Below are 15551 nucleotides of genomic sequence, written 5' to 3'. Positions count from 1 at the left end.
GCCGGGGCGGAAACGCGGGGGGAAACGGGGCCAAGGGGAAAAAAATTCTCGCGAGATCTGCGTGCCTCGGGGCGCGATTCGCGGTACTTTCGTGGCCGGTGCGCGGCGTGTCCGTCGCGGTGCCCTGAGTCGAGTCGAGTCTAGTCGAGTCTCTTGGCCTTGGGAGTCGTTCGCGGAGGGGGCGGGGCCAAGGGGGGAAATTCTCGCGAGATCTGCGTGCCTCGGGGCGCGATTCGCGGTACTTGCTCGGCCAGTGCGCGGAGTGTCCGTCGCGGTGCCCCGAGTCGAGTCTTGTCTCCATCGCGGCGCCTCGGGAGTCGGTCGCGGGGGGCTGGCGGGGTTCCGGCTCGCTCGGAGGCGGCGGCGGCGGGTCCCCCCGTGTCTGCGTGAGGGAGAGACCCGGGGGAGGAGGCCGAGCGCGAGGAGCCGCCACACCAGCCGCTTCAGCCGCCGCGTCGTCCTCCCGGGCTGATGGAGGCGCCTCCCCGGCCCGCCTGATTGAGCGCGGAGGCCTCGGCGCCGGGCTTCTCCCTCTGTCCCTCTCTCCAACCTCGGGAGCCCCCAGCATGGGTAAGAGCGCGGGAAGGAGGAGAGGAGGTTTTGGGGGGACCCAGACTCTAGGCCCCCCCCCCACCCCCCCGCCTGCAACCTCCCCACTCCACTCCGCTTGAGCCCGGACCCCTCTTCTCTTCCCTCCCTGCTGGGGGTTGGGGTTTGGGGGCCCTAATGTTGGTTGACCTAGTGTTGGTTGGCCCTAGTGTTGACCCCAGGCACCCCACCCCGTGTGGGCACCGGACGAGGAAATCTCTTCCTTTCCCGACTTGAGTTTGGATGGCAGCGGGGTTGGCAGCGCCCGATGGACCCGGAGCAGTTTCCTGTTGAGGGGGGAGACTTCCTTGCTCCCGGAGAGAAAAGTCCAAGGCCTCTCTGACTATGTCTCTTTGTCTCTCTTTATCTCTGTCTCTTCTCCCTGACTTTCTGTGTCTGTCTCTCTGTCGCTCTCTTCTCTGTGTCTCTCCTCTGTCTCTGTCTCCTCTGTGTGCGTCTCTGTTGCTTTCTTTCTGTCTCTCTGTGTGTCTCTGTCGCTCTCCTCTCTCTTTCTGTCTCTGTGACTCTTCTTGCTGTGTGTCTGTTGCTCTCCTGTCTTTGTCTCTCTGTCTGTCTCCTCTCTATGTGTGTCTCTTGTCTCTCTTCTCTTTCTCTGTTTCTCTGTCTCTTCTCTGTCTCTCTTCTCCCTCTGTGTATGCCTGTCTCGGTCTCCTCTCTCTGTGTCTCTGTCTCCTCTCTGTCTCTGTTTCTTCTCTCCCCTCTCTGTCTCTGTCGCGCTGTCTGTCTCCTCTCTCTCGTTTTGTTTGGGCTTTGAGAAAGCAGAATTTGTCTTGCCGCCTGGCTTGAAAGGGAGTTTTTGTTGACTACTGCAACAATTCTTTTGATAATAAAGTTCGGTGCGGTCTAGGCATTATCTCCTTAAAACCTCAAAAAAAAAAAAATCACAAGCCATTTAAAGAGTCGTTTAAAAAAAAAAAGGCAGCAGGGAAAAAAAAGGCACCAAAAACGTTATCTTAAAAGTAGTCGCGATTTTTTGATTTTGTAGAGTCAATCGAGAGTGGAGAACTGACACTGTTTACTATCAGCTTACTAGTAGCCAGATTTAATAATGTGAAAACTAGCAAATTATTTAAAACCTGATGCTGATGTGGCATCGCCTGTCCACTGACTGCTTGTGGGGAATGCTTTAGCCTTTCTCGTATATTTTCTTACGTTTTTCCCTTTGATGTTTTACTCCTCTTCCGTTGCTTTCAAGTAACTTGTGCAGCAGATAAACACCACTTAAAAGTGTTTGCTGGAACTTTGAGACGAATTCCTTTTTAATTGATCAATTAGTTAAGTGGATAATCAAGGTCTCATACCCCCAAATTGCAAACCCGCCTAATGGCTGTGGATGAAAATCCTTGTAAAATAAAAAACGTAACCCTTTTTTTTCTCTTAAGTAGGATGATAACTCATTGACACTATTTCTATCCATTGATTACTTAAAGTCTTGAATATCTGTTGGATTGTATATAAAATTGTTGAAAACAATTTTTTTAAAGTTGTCTAAATAAGTGCCCCCTTTTTGTCGTTGTTATCATCACCGTGATCAGTATTTCCTGAAATGTTTCAAGAGGGTGAAAGTTCATATTTACGTTTGTAGATCTTGAGGAAGATAACTCATTAAGTATCAAAGCTGGGTATATTGACATATCTGTTTAATGTACAGGGAGGCCTTAGTGACTTTGCTGGAAGGTTTAGGTGATTTGTCAGATATTTTTCGCAGAATGTGTCTTCAAGATCAAGTTGCCATTACAATGTTGAAGCTCTGTTAACTTGGAGGCAGTTTGTAGTTGGTTTTTGAAAAGTATTTGCCATATGAATTAGGAATGTATTAAAAATTTCTTATATACAACTCTTCTATTCCGTTTTATTACTAGAAGTCTTAGATTTGTGAATATAGCTGAAGATATTTACTTACATTACATCAAATATGATCCCCCCAAAATGAAGTCTTTATTTTTTTTTTTGGCTTTGGATACCTAGTAAATGATGGTTGCTACATTTAGGTGAGACCTACGAATTCATTTCTGGCTTTTCTCCCTATTGATAGATGACTAAGTTATTTAGGTTTTCTGTATTTTGACTTCTTACTCTGTTAATGGGAGTAAAATGTCGACTCGGGTTGTTAGAGGATCGAAGAATAAGCTTATACTTGTGAAATGTTTAGAACAATGTGTACATAGGTTTCATAATTCTTGCACTTAAAAATGATTCTCGGGGCCGGAGAGATAGCACAGCGGTATTCGCCTTGCAAGCCAATCCAGGACCTAAGGTGGTTGGTTCGAATCCCGGTGTCCCATATGGTTCCCCGTGCCTGCCAGGAGCTAGTTGTGAGCAGATAGCCAGGAGTAATCCCTGAGCGCCTCTGGGTGTGGCTCAAAAACCAAAACAAACAAACAAAAAAAAATGATTCTCAATGTTTTGACTTTTATTAGAAGCAGGTTATTGTATTAAAGTGAAGTGGGTTGAAATAAATTTTTACTAATATGGAAATGGAATTTTACATACTGTATCTTTACAAATATTGTGTGGGAAGAAATTTTTCTTTGTTGGGTCTACTGTGAAAATGTCTTTGCAGTGTATTTATGTAGTTAGAAAAAAAATAAGTGGGATGAGTACAAGTAGAGAACTATTTTAACATAAAATTTTTAGTTTCGACATTTGTTAAATAAGGAATGCTTGTTAAACACGGAGGAATCACTTTTTAGTTAACTATGAAAGAATGCTATAAATTGGAGGCATTTTCTGTGAAAAATATGTATGGAGAACTTTAAGGAGAGAGAAAGTCAATGCTTACTTTTTTCTTATTCCAAAAGTCAAAAATTTATTTTGGAGTAGAATTTGAACAACAGCATAAAATGCTTACTATATGTGAATCTTTATTTTTGAAAAAGTGAATTTTGGGGTTGTCACAGTGGTGCTCAGGAGTTACTATGACTGGCTAAGACTTTGAGAGACCCGTTGGTGGTGTTGGGATCAATCAGATCTGTAATACATGAATGCTACAAGCAAAATTACTCTAAATTATAGGTAAGTTAGGGAATTTTTACGTTTTGTAAACTTAAGAAACTCAGTGAAAAAATTCTTACAGACATGCAATTATCTTACAAATATCTAAATTATCTTACAGAAATATGCAATTGGATTAGAGATAATGTCTTCATTTAAGCAATTTATTTTTTTAAATTTATTTCTCAATTTAGAGAAAATCTTACTTGAGACAGATGAATAGTTGCAATAGAAATTGCCTGCTAATGGTTCACTGCTCAATCTTAGGAATTCTTTCAATGAAACAGTCCAGAGCATAAATGAATAATAGGAAATTTTGTTTTAAAGTTAGATTACCCATAGATCTAATAACCAGTGCCTTCCTTCCTTCCTTCCTTCCTTCCTTCCTTCCTTCCTTCCTTCCTTCCTTCCTTCCTTCCTTCCTTCCTTCCTTCCTTCCTTCCTTCCTTCCTTCCTTTCTTTCTTTCCTTTTCTTTCTTCCCTTCCTTTCTTTTCTTTCTTCCCTCCCTCCCTCCCTCCCTCCCTCCCTCCCTTCCTTCCTTCCTTCCTTCCTTCCTTCCTTCCTTCCTTCCTTCCTTCCTTCCTTCCTTCCTTCCTTCCTTCCTTCCTCCCTTCCTCCCTCCCTCCTTCCCTCCTCTCCCTCCCCTCCCCTTCCCTTCCTTCCCCCCCAATATGGTTCCTTATGGGATGCGGGGAATTGAAACCAGGTCCGCATGCAAGGCACATGCCTTACCGCTGTGCTATCTTACTGGCCCTGACCAATCATTTTTTAAATATATATAAATAAGTGACATCTTGTCCTTGTCAAAGTCTTGAAACAGGAGAAGAAAAAGATGCAATACTTCTTGATTTGGCTGAGGATAGAACAGTTACAAATATGCTTTCTAGGTAAACTGATGAAGCAAGTTCTGAAAAATTGAAACATTTGCAGTGTGTGAGTGTTCAGGAAGAAAAGGTCCAAAATGACATGATTGAAATTTAGTCAAATTGACTATGATGGAACTGTAACTTTTGTAGTTATTTGGCTTGCTATCCAACTACTATGCAGGTGGATCTCAGCTAGCATTTAGGGTTTTTTCTAGAGGGGCCTAGACTATATCGTTGTTCTAGGAATTCTGATGGGAGGTCCACTATATGCTCACAGCCAGCCTGTTGGCATGAGGTGTGTGTGTGTGTGTGTGACTGTAGCTAAATGGAGCAGAATTCTTTCTGTGGGTAATAGGCACTAGTTCAGACTGGCATTTTGGGGAATGAGGTTGAAAGGCATCTGATGGTATGCTTTCGGGAAAAGAACAGACAGGATTCTGATTTCTGATGAGATATTCAAGATAGACATTTATTCCAAAGAACAAAACTGAGCAAGGTTATTTAAGATGACCAAATAGTATTGACAGAATATTACTATTCTGAGTGGATTTTTAAGCTATGGAAATTAATGTTTTGTTTTTTTTTTTTTGTCTTGGAAACTATTAGTATATTATACTAGTCATTGGATCTGTAAGTGTGATTATATGTCAGTGGTCCTGGATAATAGGGGTAAAATGAGATCATCTAAATCAGGGTTCATCCTCACTTTTTAAGAATGCAGCCAGTTCACTGTCCCTCAGACTGTTCGGAGGACTGAAAATAAGTTATAAAAAACTATGAACAATAGTGTCCTGCAGGCCATAGTTTGAGTACCCCTACCTAGATTTTATACACCAGAGGAACTTTTCTTCTCATCTATCCATGGGAGATGATGGGTTTTGAGGTTGATTCCTAGTTTTGACTATTTTGAGTAATAATGTATGTGGTGCAAATATTTTTTCTAAGTAGCTTTTTTTTTTTTTTTTTTTTTTTTTACCATTTGTAGTCTTGCTTAGTGGTTATTCCTGGTTCTACACCCAGGTAATATCTCCTGGTGGGGTTAGGGAGCCATATAGATTGCTGGAGATCAAACCCTGCCCAGCCTCTTGCAAGGCAACCACCTCACTTACTCTACTATCTCTCTGACCCCGCCAATTAGTGATTACATATCCTTTGTATATAATTGGAGGAGTGGTATTTAAGGTACGTGAATTTTCGTTTTTGGGGTAGGTGTCGATTGGCACATATCTGGGAATGCTCAGAAGCTACGTCTAGCTCCTTGCTTAGGGGCTGCTCCCAGCAGTACTTGGAGGACAGTATAGAAATGGGGATTGAAACTGGGCATCCTGTTTGCAGAGTTTGTGCTATATAGCTCACTGAATGAACCACCCTTCCATCAAAGTGTTATTTTTTGTTTGACCTGTGGTGCTCAGGACTACCCACTGTACGAGCTCTCCATTTAACTTTCTTTGATGGGAGCATACCTGGCAATATTCAGGGGTTATTCCTGGCTTTGAGCTCAGACAGGAATCACTCCTTGTGAGCTTGGGGGACAACATGGAATGTCTGGATCAGCTGTGTACAAGGCAAACGCTCTACTGTACTATCACTCTAACTCCCTAATTTTTTTTTAAAGGAACCTCATGCTGTTTGATAATGAAACAATTTAAATTCCGACGAACATTGCATCAGAGGTTCTTTTCTCTAATACCTAGCAAACAACTTATTTCTAATCCTTTCTCCACAGCCATTTTTAGCAATGTGAGGTGATGGCTTAACTGTGATCTTCCTTGTATTTTCCTATAATAATTGATGTTACACTTTTTTTTCACCTGTCTGTGGTCCATCTCAGTGTCTTTGTTGGAAATGTCTTCTTAGGTCTCTTGACTATTGAATTGTTTGTTTTCTTCTTGAGTTGTGTGAATTCTCATAATTCTCTCTATTTTGAATATTACTTCCCTCTCAGATGTATGATGTATAGATACTATGTTTTTTCTTATTGCTATGCTGTCATTTATTGGTGTTAGTTTCTTTTGCTATGTAGGTGTTTCTGAGTCTTTTGTTTCATTTTGGAATGGGTGAAGAATTTTACACAATCATCATTGCTTAAGGGCTAATTCTTGCTCTGTTTTCAGGATTGATATCTCGTGGCGCTAGAAGACCATATAGGTTGTCAGCAAAGCAGGTGCCTTAACTCCTGTTCTATCTCTCCATTCACTGCCCTTTGTTTATATTTGGTTTTGTTTCTGTGGCCACTGGGCTTGAGACTACATTGTATATATTTGAGTATATTAATATACTCAAGTATGTATATTCTCAATATTTTGATGCTGAGTCTTAAGAATATGTTCCTATGATTTTTTTCTTCTGTTATTCTATTTTATTGCATTTACTTTTTGGACTAATGTCCATGTCTTTTAGCTTTTTAAATTGATGGAGATTCTTAAGTTATACTGTTAATGATGATTTCCCAGGTACATAATTCCATCACCCATCACCAGTAAACCTGTAAATCCACCAAGGTCCTAGTGCCCCTCTCTTTCACAGACCCTTGTCCCTCACGCCATTTCTCTAAGGATACCCATGAAATTCTTCAAAGAAGTGGATGAAACACTCCTGAAATTTATTTGGAACAATAAACACCCACAAATAGCTAAAGAAATCCTTTGGAAAAAGAAGATGGGAGGCATCACTTTCCCCAGCTTTAAATTGTATTACAAAAAAACAGTCATTAAAACAACATTGGAATTGGTATTGGAATAAAGGTTCAGTGGAATAGAATTGAGTATTCAGAAAATGGTCCCCAGGCATACAATTCATCTTGGATAAAGGGAAAAGAAATGCAAAATGAAGAAAGGAAAGCCTCTTCAACAAGTGTTGCTGGGACTACTGGTCAGCCACATGCAAAAAAGCGAACTTGTGTCGTTGGAGAGATCTCAGAGCGGGTTTGGCCAACCAAGGCTCGATTCCTGGAATCCCATATGGTACCCTGAGCCTGCCAGGAGCAATTTCTGAGTGCAGAGTCAGGAGTAACCCATAGCACCGCCAGGTGTGACCCCCAAATTAATCCCCCCTCCTCCAGAAAGGCAAAATCAGACCTTTATTTAACACCATGCACAAAGCTCAAATTCAAATGGATTAAATACCTTGATATCAGACCTGGAACCATTAGGTATGTAGAAAAACACGTAGGTAAAACACTCCATGATGTTGAAACTAAAGGCATCTTCAAGGATGAAACATCACTGTCCAAACAAGTGGAAGCAGAGATAAACAGATGGGACTATATTAAGCTGAGAAGCTTCTGTACCTCAAAGGAAATAGGATACAAAGGCCACACACAGAATGGGGAGAAACTGTTAACCCAATAGCCATCAGATATGGGGTTAATATCTAAGATATACAAGGTACTGACAGAATTTAAGAAGAAAAAAGTATCTAACGGTCCCTCAAAAAATGGGGAGAAGAAACGGACACTTCCTGAAAGAAGAAATATAAATGTCCAAAAAGCACTCCACAAAAATGCTCCACATCACTAATTATCAGGGAGTTGTAAATCAAAACAACAATAAAGTACCATCTCATGCTACAGAGACTGCTACATATCACAAAAACAGGAACGTTCACTGCTGGTGGGGATGTGGGAAGAAAGGAACTCTCATTCACTAGGAATGCAGTCTAGTCTAGCCGTTATGGAAAACAATAAGGAGATTCCTCAAAAAACTGGAAATTGAGCTCCTATATGATCCAGCTATTCCACACTCCTATGGATATACCCTAGGAACACAAAAACACAATATACACCCCACCTACCTACAGTCATTGCAGCTCTATTTACAATAGCCAGAATCTGGAAACAACCCAGATGCCTGACAACATATGAGTGGCTCAAGAAGTTGTGGTACATATACACAAAGGAATACTATACAATTGCCAGAAAAAAATGAAGCTATGAAATTTTGCTATACATGTTCTTTTTTTTTTTTGGTTTTTGGGTCACACTTGGCAGTGCTCTGGGGTTACTCCTGGCTCCACCCTCAGAAATTGCTGCTGGCAGGCTTGGGGGACCATATGGGATGCCGGGAATTGAACCCAGGTCCATCCTGGGTTGGTCACATGCAAAGCAAATGCCCTACTGCTGTGCTATTCCTCGGGCCCCAAAATTTGTATTTTTTTTAATTTGTATTTTTTAAGTGTTTAAAGTGGCAATATTTTTATATATTTCATGTTTATTATGTCTCTTGTAGTGAATTGTAATTGATTTAATCTAACATTTTGTTTATTGCGGCTCATAAAAAATAGGAAATTCGGGGCCAGAGAGATGGCATGGAGGTAAGGCATTTGCCTGGCCTACAGAAGGACAGTGGTTCAAATCCTAGCATTCCATATGGTTCGCTGAGCCTGCCGGGAGCGATTTCTGATCATAGAGCCAGGAGTGACCCCTGAGTGCTGCTGGGTGTGACCCAAAAACCAAAAAAAAAAAAAAAAAAAAAAAAAAGGAAATTCACCATTAGGGGAATATATTGAACACAGTTTTTTACTGTAACTTTTTTTTCCAGATGAGTTCAGACTACTCTTGTGTTACAATTGCATGCAGCACTGATTCAATGTATTTATACTTGTCTGCAGTAATTGGAAAGGACTTCGGTATCTGTTGCCCATTGTGTACAGCTTTGAAGCATATCTGTTCCATGATACTCTTTTACCAGCTACTTTGGTAAAAATAATATTGACTCAATGATGGAAATTAAGTGAGTGGAAAATTAAGATGAGTTTCTAAAATGACCCGGTCATTGAGGATTACTTTTTTTTTTTTTTTTTTGATTTTTGGTTTTTGGTTTTTGGGCCACACCCAGCGGTGCTCAGGGCTTACTTCTGGCTGTCTGCTCAGAAATAGCTCCTGGCAGGCACAGGGGACCATATGGGACACCGGGATTTGAACCAACCACCTTTGATCGGCTGCTTGCAAGGCAAATGCCGCTGTGCTATCTCTCCGGGCCCTGAGTATTACTTTTTACACTTATGAATGTTGTCTCCATTCTTAGGGGATAGAAACAGCTTTTTAATCTCATAAACCAAAATGCTGTATTTAAACTCTGCACTGTTATGGCAGGTTGCACTCTTAAAGTATTTTGCCTTGCTTTTTGGTGTGTGCTTGGAGGCATGCAAGTGTGTATGTATCTGTGCATGCTGCATAATTCTGTTTTTACTTACCTACTAATTATGTCATTCTCGTTAAATATATTTTATGAATGAGTTAAAATCAGGTAAAAATTAGATGATCTGTGAAATTCAGAATTTCATGACAAATGTAGATTTTGAATCTTAAGATAACCTTTTCCCCCTCAATACTTTGTTCTGCATATCCCATAGAATTCAGTTGAATTTATAACTAAGATTTCACAGTTGAATTTATAGCTAAGATTTCAAACCCTCAATAGAAAGTGCTTTGTTATTCTCCATTTCACTTGTAATGACCTTACTTGACTTGAGTTTATTGATGTTAGAGACTCCCATCATTTTGTTAAAAAACTTTAATAACTTTAATAATGAGCATACTATTTGGTGTCTGTCTGCATTGTATCCACTCTGTGACCTAGATTTTTGTTGTTGTTATTTGTGGATCACACCTGGCAATACTTGGGGGTTTCTCCTGACTACTCTGGAATCACTTCTGGTGGTGCTCATGTGTTGCCTGGGATCGAACCTGGGTCAGCCACGTAAAAGGCAAGTGCCCTACCGGCTATGCTATCGCTCTGGCAATGGAATTTAATATTTCTTTATTCGGACTAATTGGGGAGATGAGGACCAGGCTAGCAATAATAAGTAGTTTAAGTAGCATATTGAAACAGGCACAATTTAACTAGATTGACAGACTTGCCAGGTAGAACTTCTTTTTGAGCTGAATGATGATAAATTTTCCTCAGTCCTCTTTGATTCATTGATACTTCTTTTAAAAAATTTCTTTATTTAATAAAGATGATTATGAGCATGTTTGTAGTTGGGTTTTAGTTATAAAAAAGAACACCCCCATTTGCCAAGGCAACATTCCCACCAGTAATGATCATGCCCCAAATCCCTCCTCCCCACCCCTTGCCTGTATTCCAGACAGGCATTCTACTTCTCTCTCTCAGTACCATTGTCATGTTAGTTGTCAGTGTAGTTATTTTTCTAACTGGACTCACCACTCTTTGTGGTAAGCTTCATATCATGGGCTGGTCCTTCCAGCCCTCATCTCTAGTGTCTCTGGGGATTATTGCCATACTGTCTTTTCTTTTTCTTTTTCTTTTTCTTTTCTTTTTTTTTTTTTTGGTTTTTGGGCCACACCCGGCGGTGCTTAGGGGATACTCCTGGCTGTCTGCTCAGAAATAGCTCCCGGCAGGCACGGGGGACCATATGGGACACCGGGATTCGAACCAATCACCTTTGGTCTTGGATGGCTGCTTGCAAGGCAAATGCCGCTGTGCTATCTCTCCGGGCCCTTATTTTTCTTAAATCCCGCAGATGAATGAGACTATTCTGCGTCTATCTCTCTCCCTCTGACTTCACTCAGTGCAATAGTTTCCATGTCCATCCAGGTATAGGAAAATTTCATGACTTCATTTTTTCTGATGGCTGCATAGTACTTGATTGTGTAAATGTACCACAGTTTCTTTAGCCACTTACTGTTATCTGGCTTCTGGGTTGTTTCCAGGTTCTGGCTATTTTATTTTATCTATTTTTTGTTATTTTTGGGTCACACCCGGCAGCGCTTAGGGGTTCCTCCTGGCTCTACGCTCAGAAATCGCTCCTGGCAGGCTCAGGGACCATATGGAATGCTGGGATTCGAACCGCCATCCTTCTGCATGCAGGGCAAACACCTTACCTCCATACTATCTCTTCCGCCCTGAGATTCTGGCTATTTTAAATAGTGCTGTGATGATCATAGGGGTGCAGAGGGCATTTTTGTTTTGTGTTTTTGTTTATTCCTAGGAGTGGTACAGCTGGATCATATGGTCATTGATACTCTCTCTTATTTTTTTTGGCCCACACCTGATGACGCTCAGGGGTTACTCCTGGCTATGTGCTCAGAAATCACCCCTGGCTTGGGGGACCATATGGGACCTCTGTCTGTCCTAGGTTAGCCGCATGCAAGGCATATGCCCTACCATTTTGCGCCACTGCTTTGGCCCCAAGTCATTGATACTCTTAAGTCCCTTTAGTAAAGAATAAATGTTCTGTGACATACACTGTTCCTACTCCTGCCTCTTTGAACTGGACAAGTTATAGGTCGCTCTCTGTATTAATATTATTTATTAATATTAACAATTTACTTATTAAGTATTTATTTAAATATTAATAATAAATTAAATGGATTTATTAAATTAAAATTAAAATTTAAATATATTTATTAATAATGCTAATATTCTGGGCTATTAAACATCTTTGTTAGGTGGGCTTGCCAATTGCCTGCCCACTTGACATACATTCCATTGATAACCCATGCTCCTGTGTTAAAGAAGAAAATATTTTGCATATGAGACATTTCTTTTTTTTGCCTTTTTTTTTTTTTTTTTTTTGCTTTTTGGGCCATGCTCCGTGATGTTCAGGGGTTACTCCTGGCTATGCGCTCAGAAGTCGCTCCTGGCTTGGGGGACCATATGGGATGCCGGGGGATCCAACTGTAGTCCGTCCTAGGCTAGTGCAGGCAAGGCAGGCACCTTACCTTTAGCGCCACCATGCCGGTCCCACATGAGACATTTCTGAGTCTTAAGTTTATCATGTTAAGCAAATTTAGGCATAAATATGTAATTTGTTTAAAAAATTTAGGAGTAGAGTGATAGCACAGTGGTAGGGCATTTGCCTTGCATACTGTTGACCTGGGACGGACCCAGGTTCAGTCCCTGGCTCTCATGGTCCCCCAAGCTTGTCAGAAGCAAATTCCAAGTGCCGAGCCAGAAATAATTTCTGAGCACTGCTGGGTGTGGCCTAAAAACCAATCATCCAAACAAAAATTTGAAATATTTTAAAAACGGGTACAGTGGGTAGGACACAGGCATGGACATAAGCTATGATGCAACACATATGGTGGTCCCCTTTGCATCACCAGGGGGTCAGTTCTAAGCACAGAACTAGATATAACTAGCTATAACTGCTTTCTGGTGGGGTCTAAGCCCCCTCCACCTCAAATCTGGACTAGTGATCTTGAACTATATAAAAGTGTGTACCATAAATAAATTGAATAAATTGAATCTTTTACACATACATTCTTTGAGGAATACTGTGTAAGTTAGACATGTTACTACTTATCTACAGGCCAATAAGTTATGTATGCTTATAAGTAAAATTGTAATTTTTCTAGTGGCCAATTAAAATTAAAAGTGGCTAATTAAAATCAATTACATTAATTTTGGTAGTTGGGATACATTTGGGTAAAAGAAGAGATTCAACATCTGTTTGAAAAGTTTGAGTATAAAAAGCTATTTACATTTTTCATGATTTTGAAATTCGGTTTTTGGTGAAGTCTGGCTTTTATAAAGCATTTTATTTTGGATGAACCGCATTTCAAGTGATCAGTAGTTAGTTACCTGTAACAGTAGTTTACTAGCTAGATAGTGTAGCTTTAGAATATTGTTTATATATATATGTATAGCCTTGTTCCAAATAATAAATATACATCTGAAAATATTTTAAAGTCTTAAGCATGTTACATAAAAAATAGTGCTATTTTATAGTGGTGAGTGCACTTGGGTTAGAAAAGGAACCACTGGGCCCGGAGAGATAGCACAGCGGCGTTTGCCTTGCAAGCAGCCGATCCAGGACCAAAGGTGGTTGGTTCGAATCCCGGTGTCCCATATGGTCCCCCGTGCCTGCCAGGAGCTATTTCTAAGCAGACAGCCAGGAGGAACCCCTGAGCACCGCCGGGTGTGGCCCAAAAACCAAAAAAAAAAAAAAAAGAAAAGGAACCACTATGACAATGATAGTTCGAAATGATCACTTTGGGTGATCAAGAACTGGATGCTAAAATGGAAATAAAGTGATATGTCGGATACTTCATTCAGTAACAGTATTACAGTGGTTATTTTTTAGGGGGGTCACATCTGGTGGGAGGAAGGGAAGGAGGAAGAGATAAAGAAGGAGAGAAGAGGGAAGGGGGGGACATTGGTGGTGGGAAATGTGCACTGGTTAAGGGTTGGGTATTAGACATTGTATGACATTATCGGACTAAAACTATGATGGACAACTTTGTAACTCTCTCAGTGATTCAAGTAAAGAATTTTGTTAAAACGGGCTGGTGAGGGGGCGCTAGAGGTAAGGTGTCTGCCTTGCAAGCGCTAGCCAAGGAAGGACCTTGGTTCGATCCCCTGGCATCCCATATGGTCCCCCCAAGCCAGGGGTGATTTCTGAGCGCTAAGCCAGGAGTAACCCGAGCATCAAATGGGTGTGGCCCAAAAAACAAACAAACAAAAGAAGAATTTTGTTAAAACATATGTCAATTAATGGGGCTGGAGAGATAGCACAGCTGTAGGGCATTTGCCTTTTATGCTGCTGACCCAGGACTGGATTCTATTCCTTGCTTCCCATTGGGTCCCCTGAGCATGCCAGGAGCAATTTCTTGAGTGCAAGGCCAGGAGTAACCCCTAACCCCTGCCAGGTGTGCCCCCACCCCCAAAAAGGGGGGAAAAACCCCTAATTTATCAATTAAGAAAAGATATTGTGGGGCCGCAGAGATAGCATGAAGGTAAGGCATTTGCCTTTCATGCAGAAGGTCATTGATTCAAATCCCAGCATCCCCATATGGTCCCTCGTGCCTGCCAGAAGTGATTTCTGAGCATGGAGCCAGGGGTAACCCCTGAGCACTGCTGGGTGTGACCCCCCACCCCCCCCCCCCAAAAAAAGAAAAGATATTGTGCTGATTTTTTTTTAATTGATAAAACATTTTGGGTTTTAATCTTGTAGAAGAAATTTAGTGATTTATTGCAGTTGACATTCTTTTCATTGAAAACAAAAATGCCGATATTGTGTATAGTAGGCCTGAAGTATATATTGTTTTCTTTAAAAATGTGCCAGTGCTTTATGGTGCTTGGCTACTAATGCAGCAGAGAATTTGAATCATTTGAACAGGGATTGGATCATTACTTAGTAATTTGTTCTTAGTAAAAAAGTTTCTGATGGTTTCTTCAGAGATGACTTGATTGGTACTTAAAAACAAAAGAATACTGTGGATTAAGATTTCAAAAGGAAAAAAGGTAATTATTGGGCATTTAAATTCTAAATAATGATATGGGAAAAACTTTCAGTAGTTTTGTAGTTTTAAGCATATTACCAGTTTTGGTTTGGGACCACTTCAGGCAGTACTTGGGGAACCCAAGTCTCTCCCGGGCAAAGCCTGTGTTCCATCTAAAAATATAATTGTATCTAAACCTTTGTGATGGAGTTGTTCTTGGTCTATCTGAATTTTTGTTGGTGTCTGTGATTTGAATCACATTCTGAAGTAAATCACCCAGTATCAGAGACAGGATGTCTCAATATGCACTGGCTTAATTTTAAGGCATGTCTTAAAATATATTTTGGGAAAGGAAGATAATGTAATAACAGCGAGCTGTCTGAATAAAAATGACCTAATACATGGCTTTGGCTTACAAATAAAGTTGGGCTAGAGAGAAGTCCAGTGAAGAGCATATCCTTAACTATTACTTTGGTTGAGTTCTCAGAAATTACTCACAGGTTCGAGAGTGTTAACCCTTCTCTGATTCTATATACTTATATTAACTGGATGGCCAGACCCAATCATAGTTGGGAATAAAGTGGTTGGCTGGGGGAAGGGGAAGAAGAAAGGCAGCAAAGGAAAGAGGCCAGCAGGAAAGAGTTTGCATGAAAATCTTAGCTTCAAAGCCATGTGGAGAAATGCAAATGGTGATTAGAGCCCTGTAAAAAAAACTGTCTCCTGAAACTTCATCTGACTGCTTGTGAAGCTGCTATACGTTATCCTGCAACCTTCAGACTCACCAGCCAAAGGGCTACAGGCACCATGCTGAGAAAGGCCTCACCCCAACACTAGGACTCTATATTTTTTATTTATATAACAGAGCCAGGTGTGCACTTGTTTACACACACACAGA

The 15551-nt window shown here is 41.0% G+C and overlaps 1 protein-coding gene across 1 annotated transcript in view; it reads left to right on the top strand.

Moving 5' to 3' along the window:
* The first annotated feature begins 359 nt into the window (after positions 1-359).
* Positions 360-15551, top strand: part of CD2AP (CD2 associated protein) — a 97752-nt gene continuing 82560 nt past the window's right edge. Inside the window, exon 1 of the mRNA XM_049765364.1 lies at positions 360-570. Within this exon, the coding sequence (XP_049621321.1) occupies positions 567-570 (4 nt within the window). The 5' untranslated portion in view covers positions 360-566. The remainder of the gene's footprint in view (positions 571-15551) is intronic.

Source organism: Suncus etruscus, chromosome 18 (genome assembly GCF_024139225.1).
Source record: "Suncus etruscus isolate mSunEtr1 chromosome 18, mSunEtr1.pri.cur, whole genome shotgun sequence".
Lineage (NCBI taxonomy): Eukaryota > Metazoa > Chordata > Mammalia > Eulipotyphla > Soricidae > Suncus > Suncus etruscus.
The sequence above is the reverse complement of the archived record's forward strand: the minus strand, read 5'-3'. Positions and strand labels throughout refer to the sequence as shown.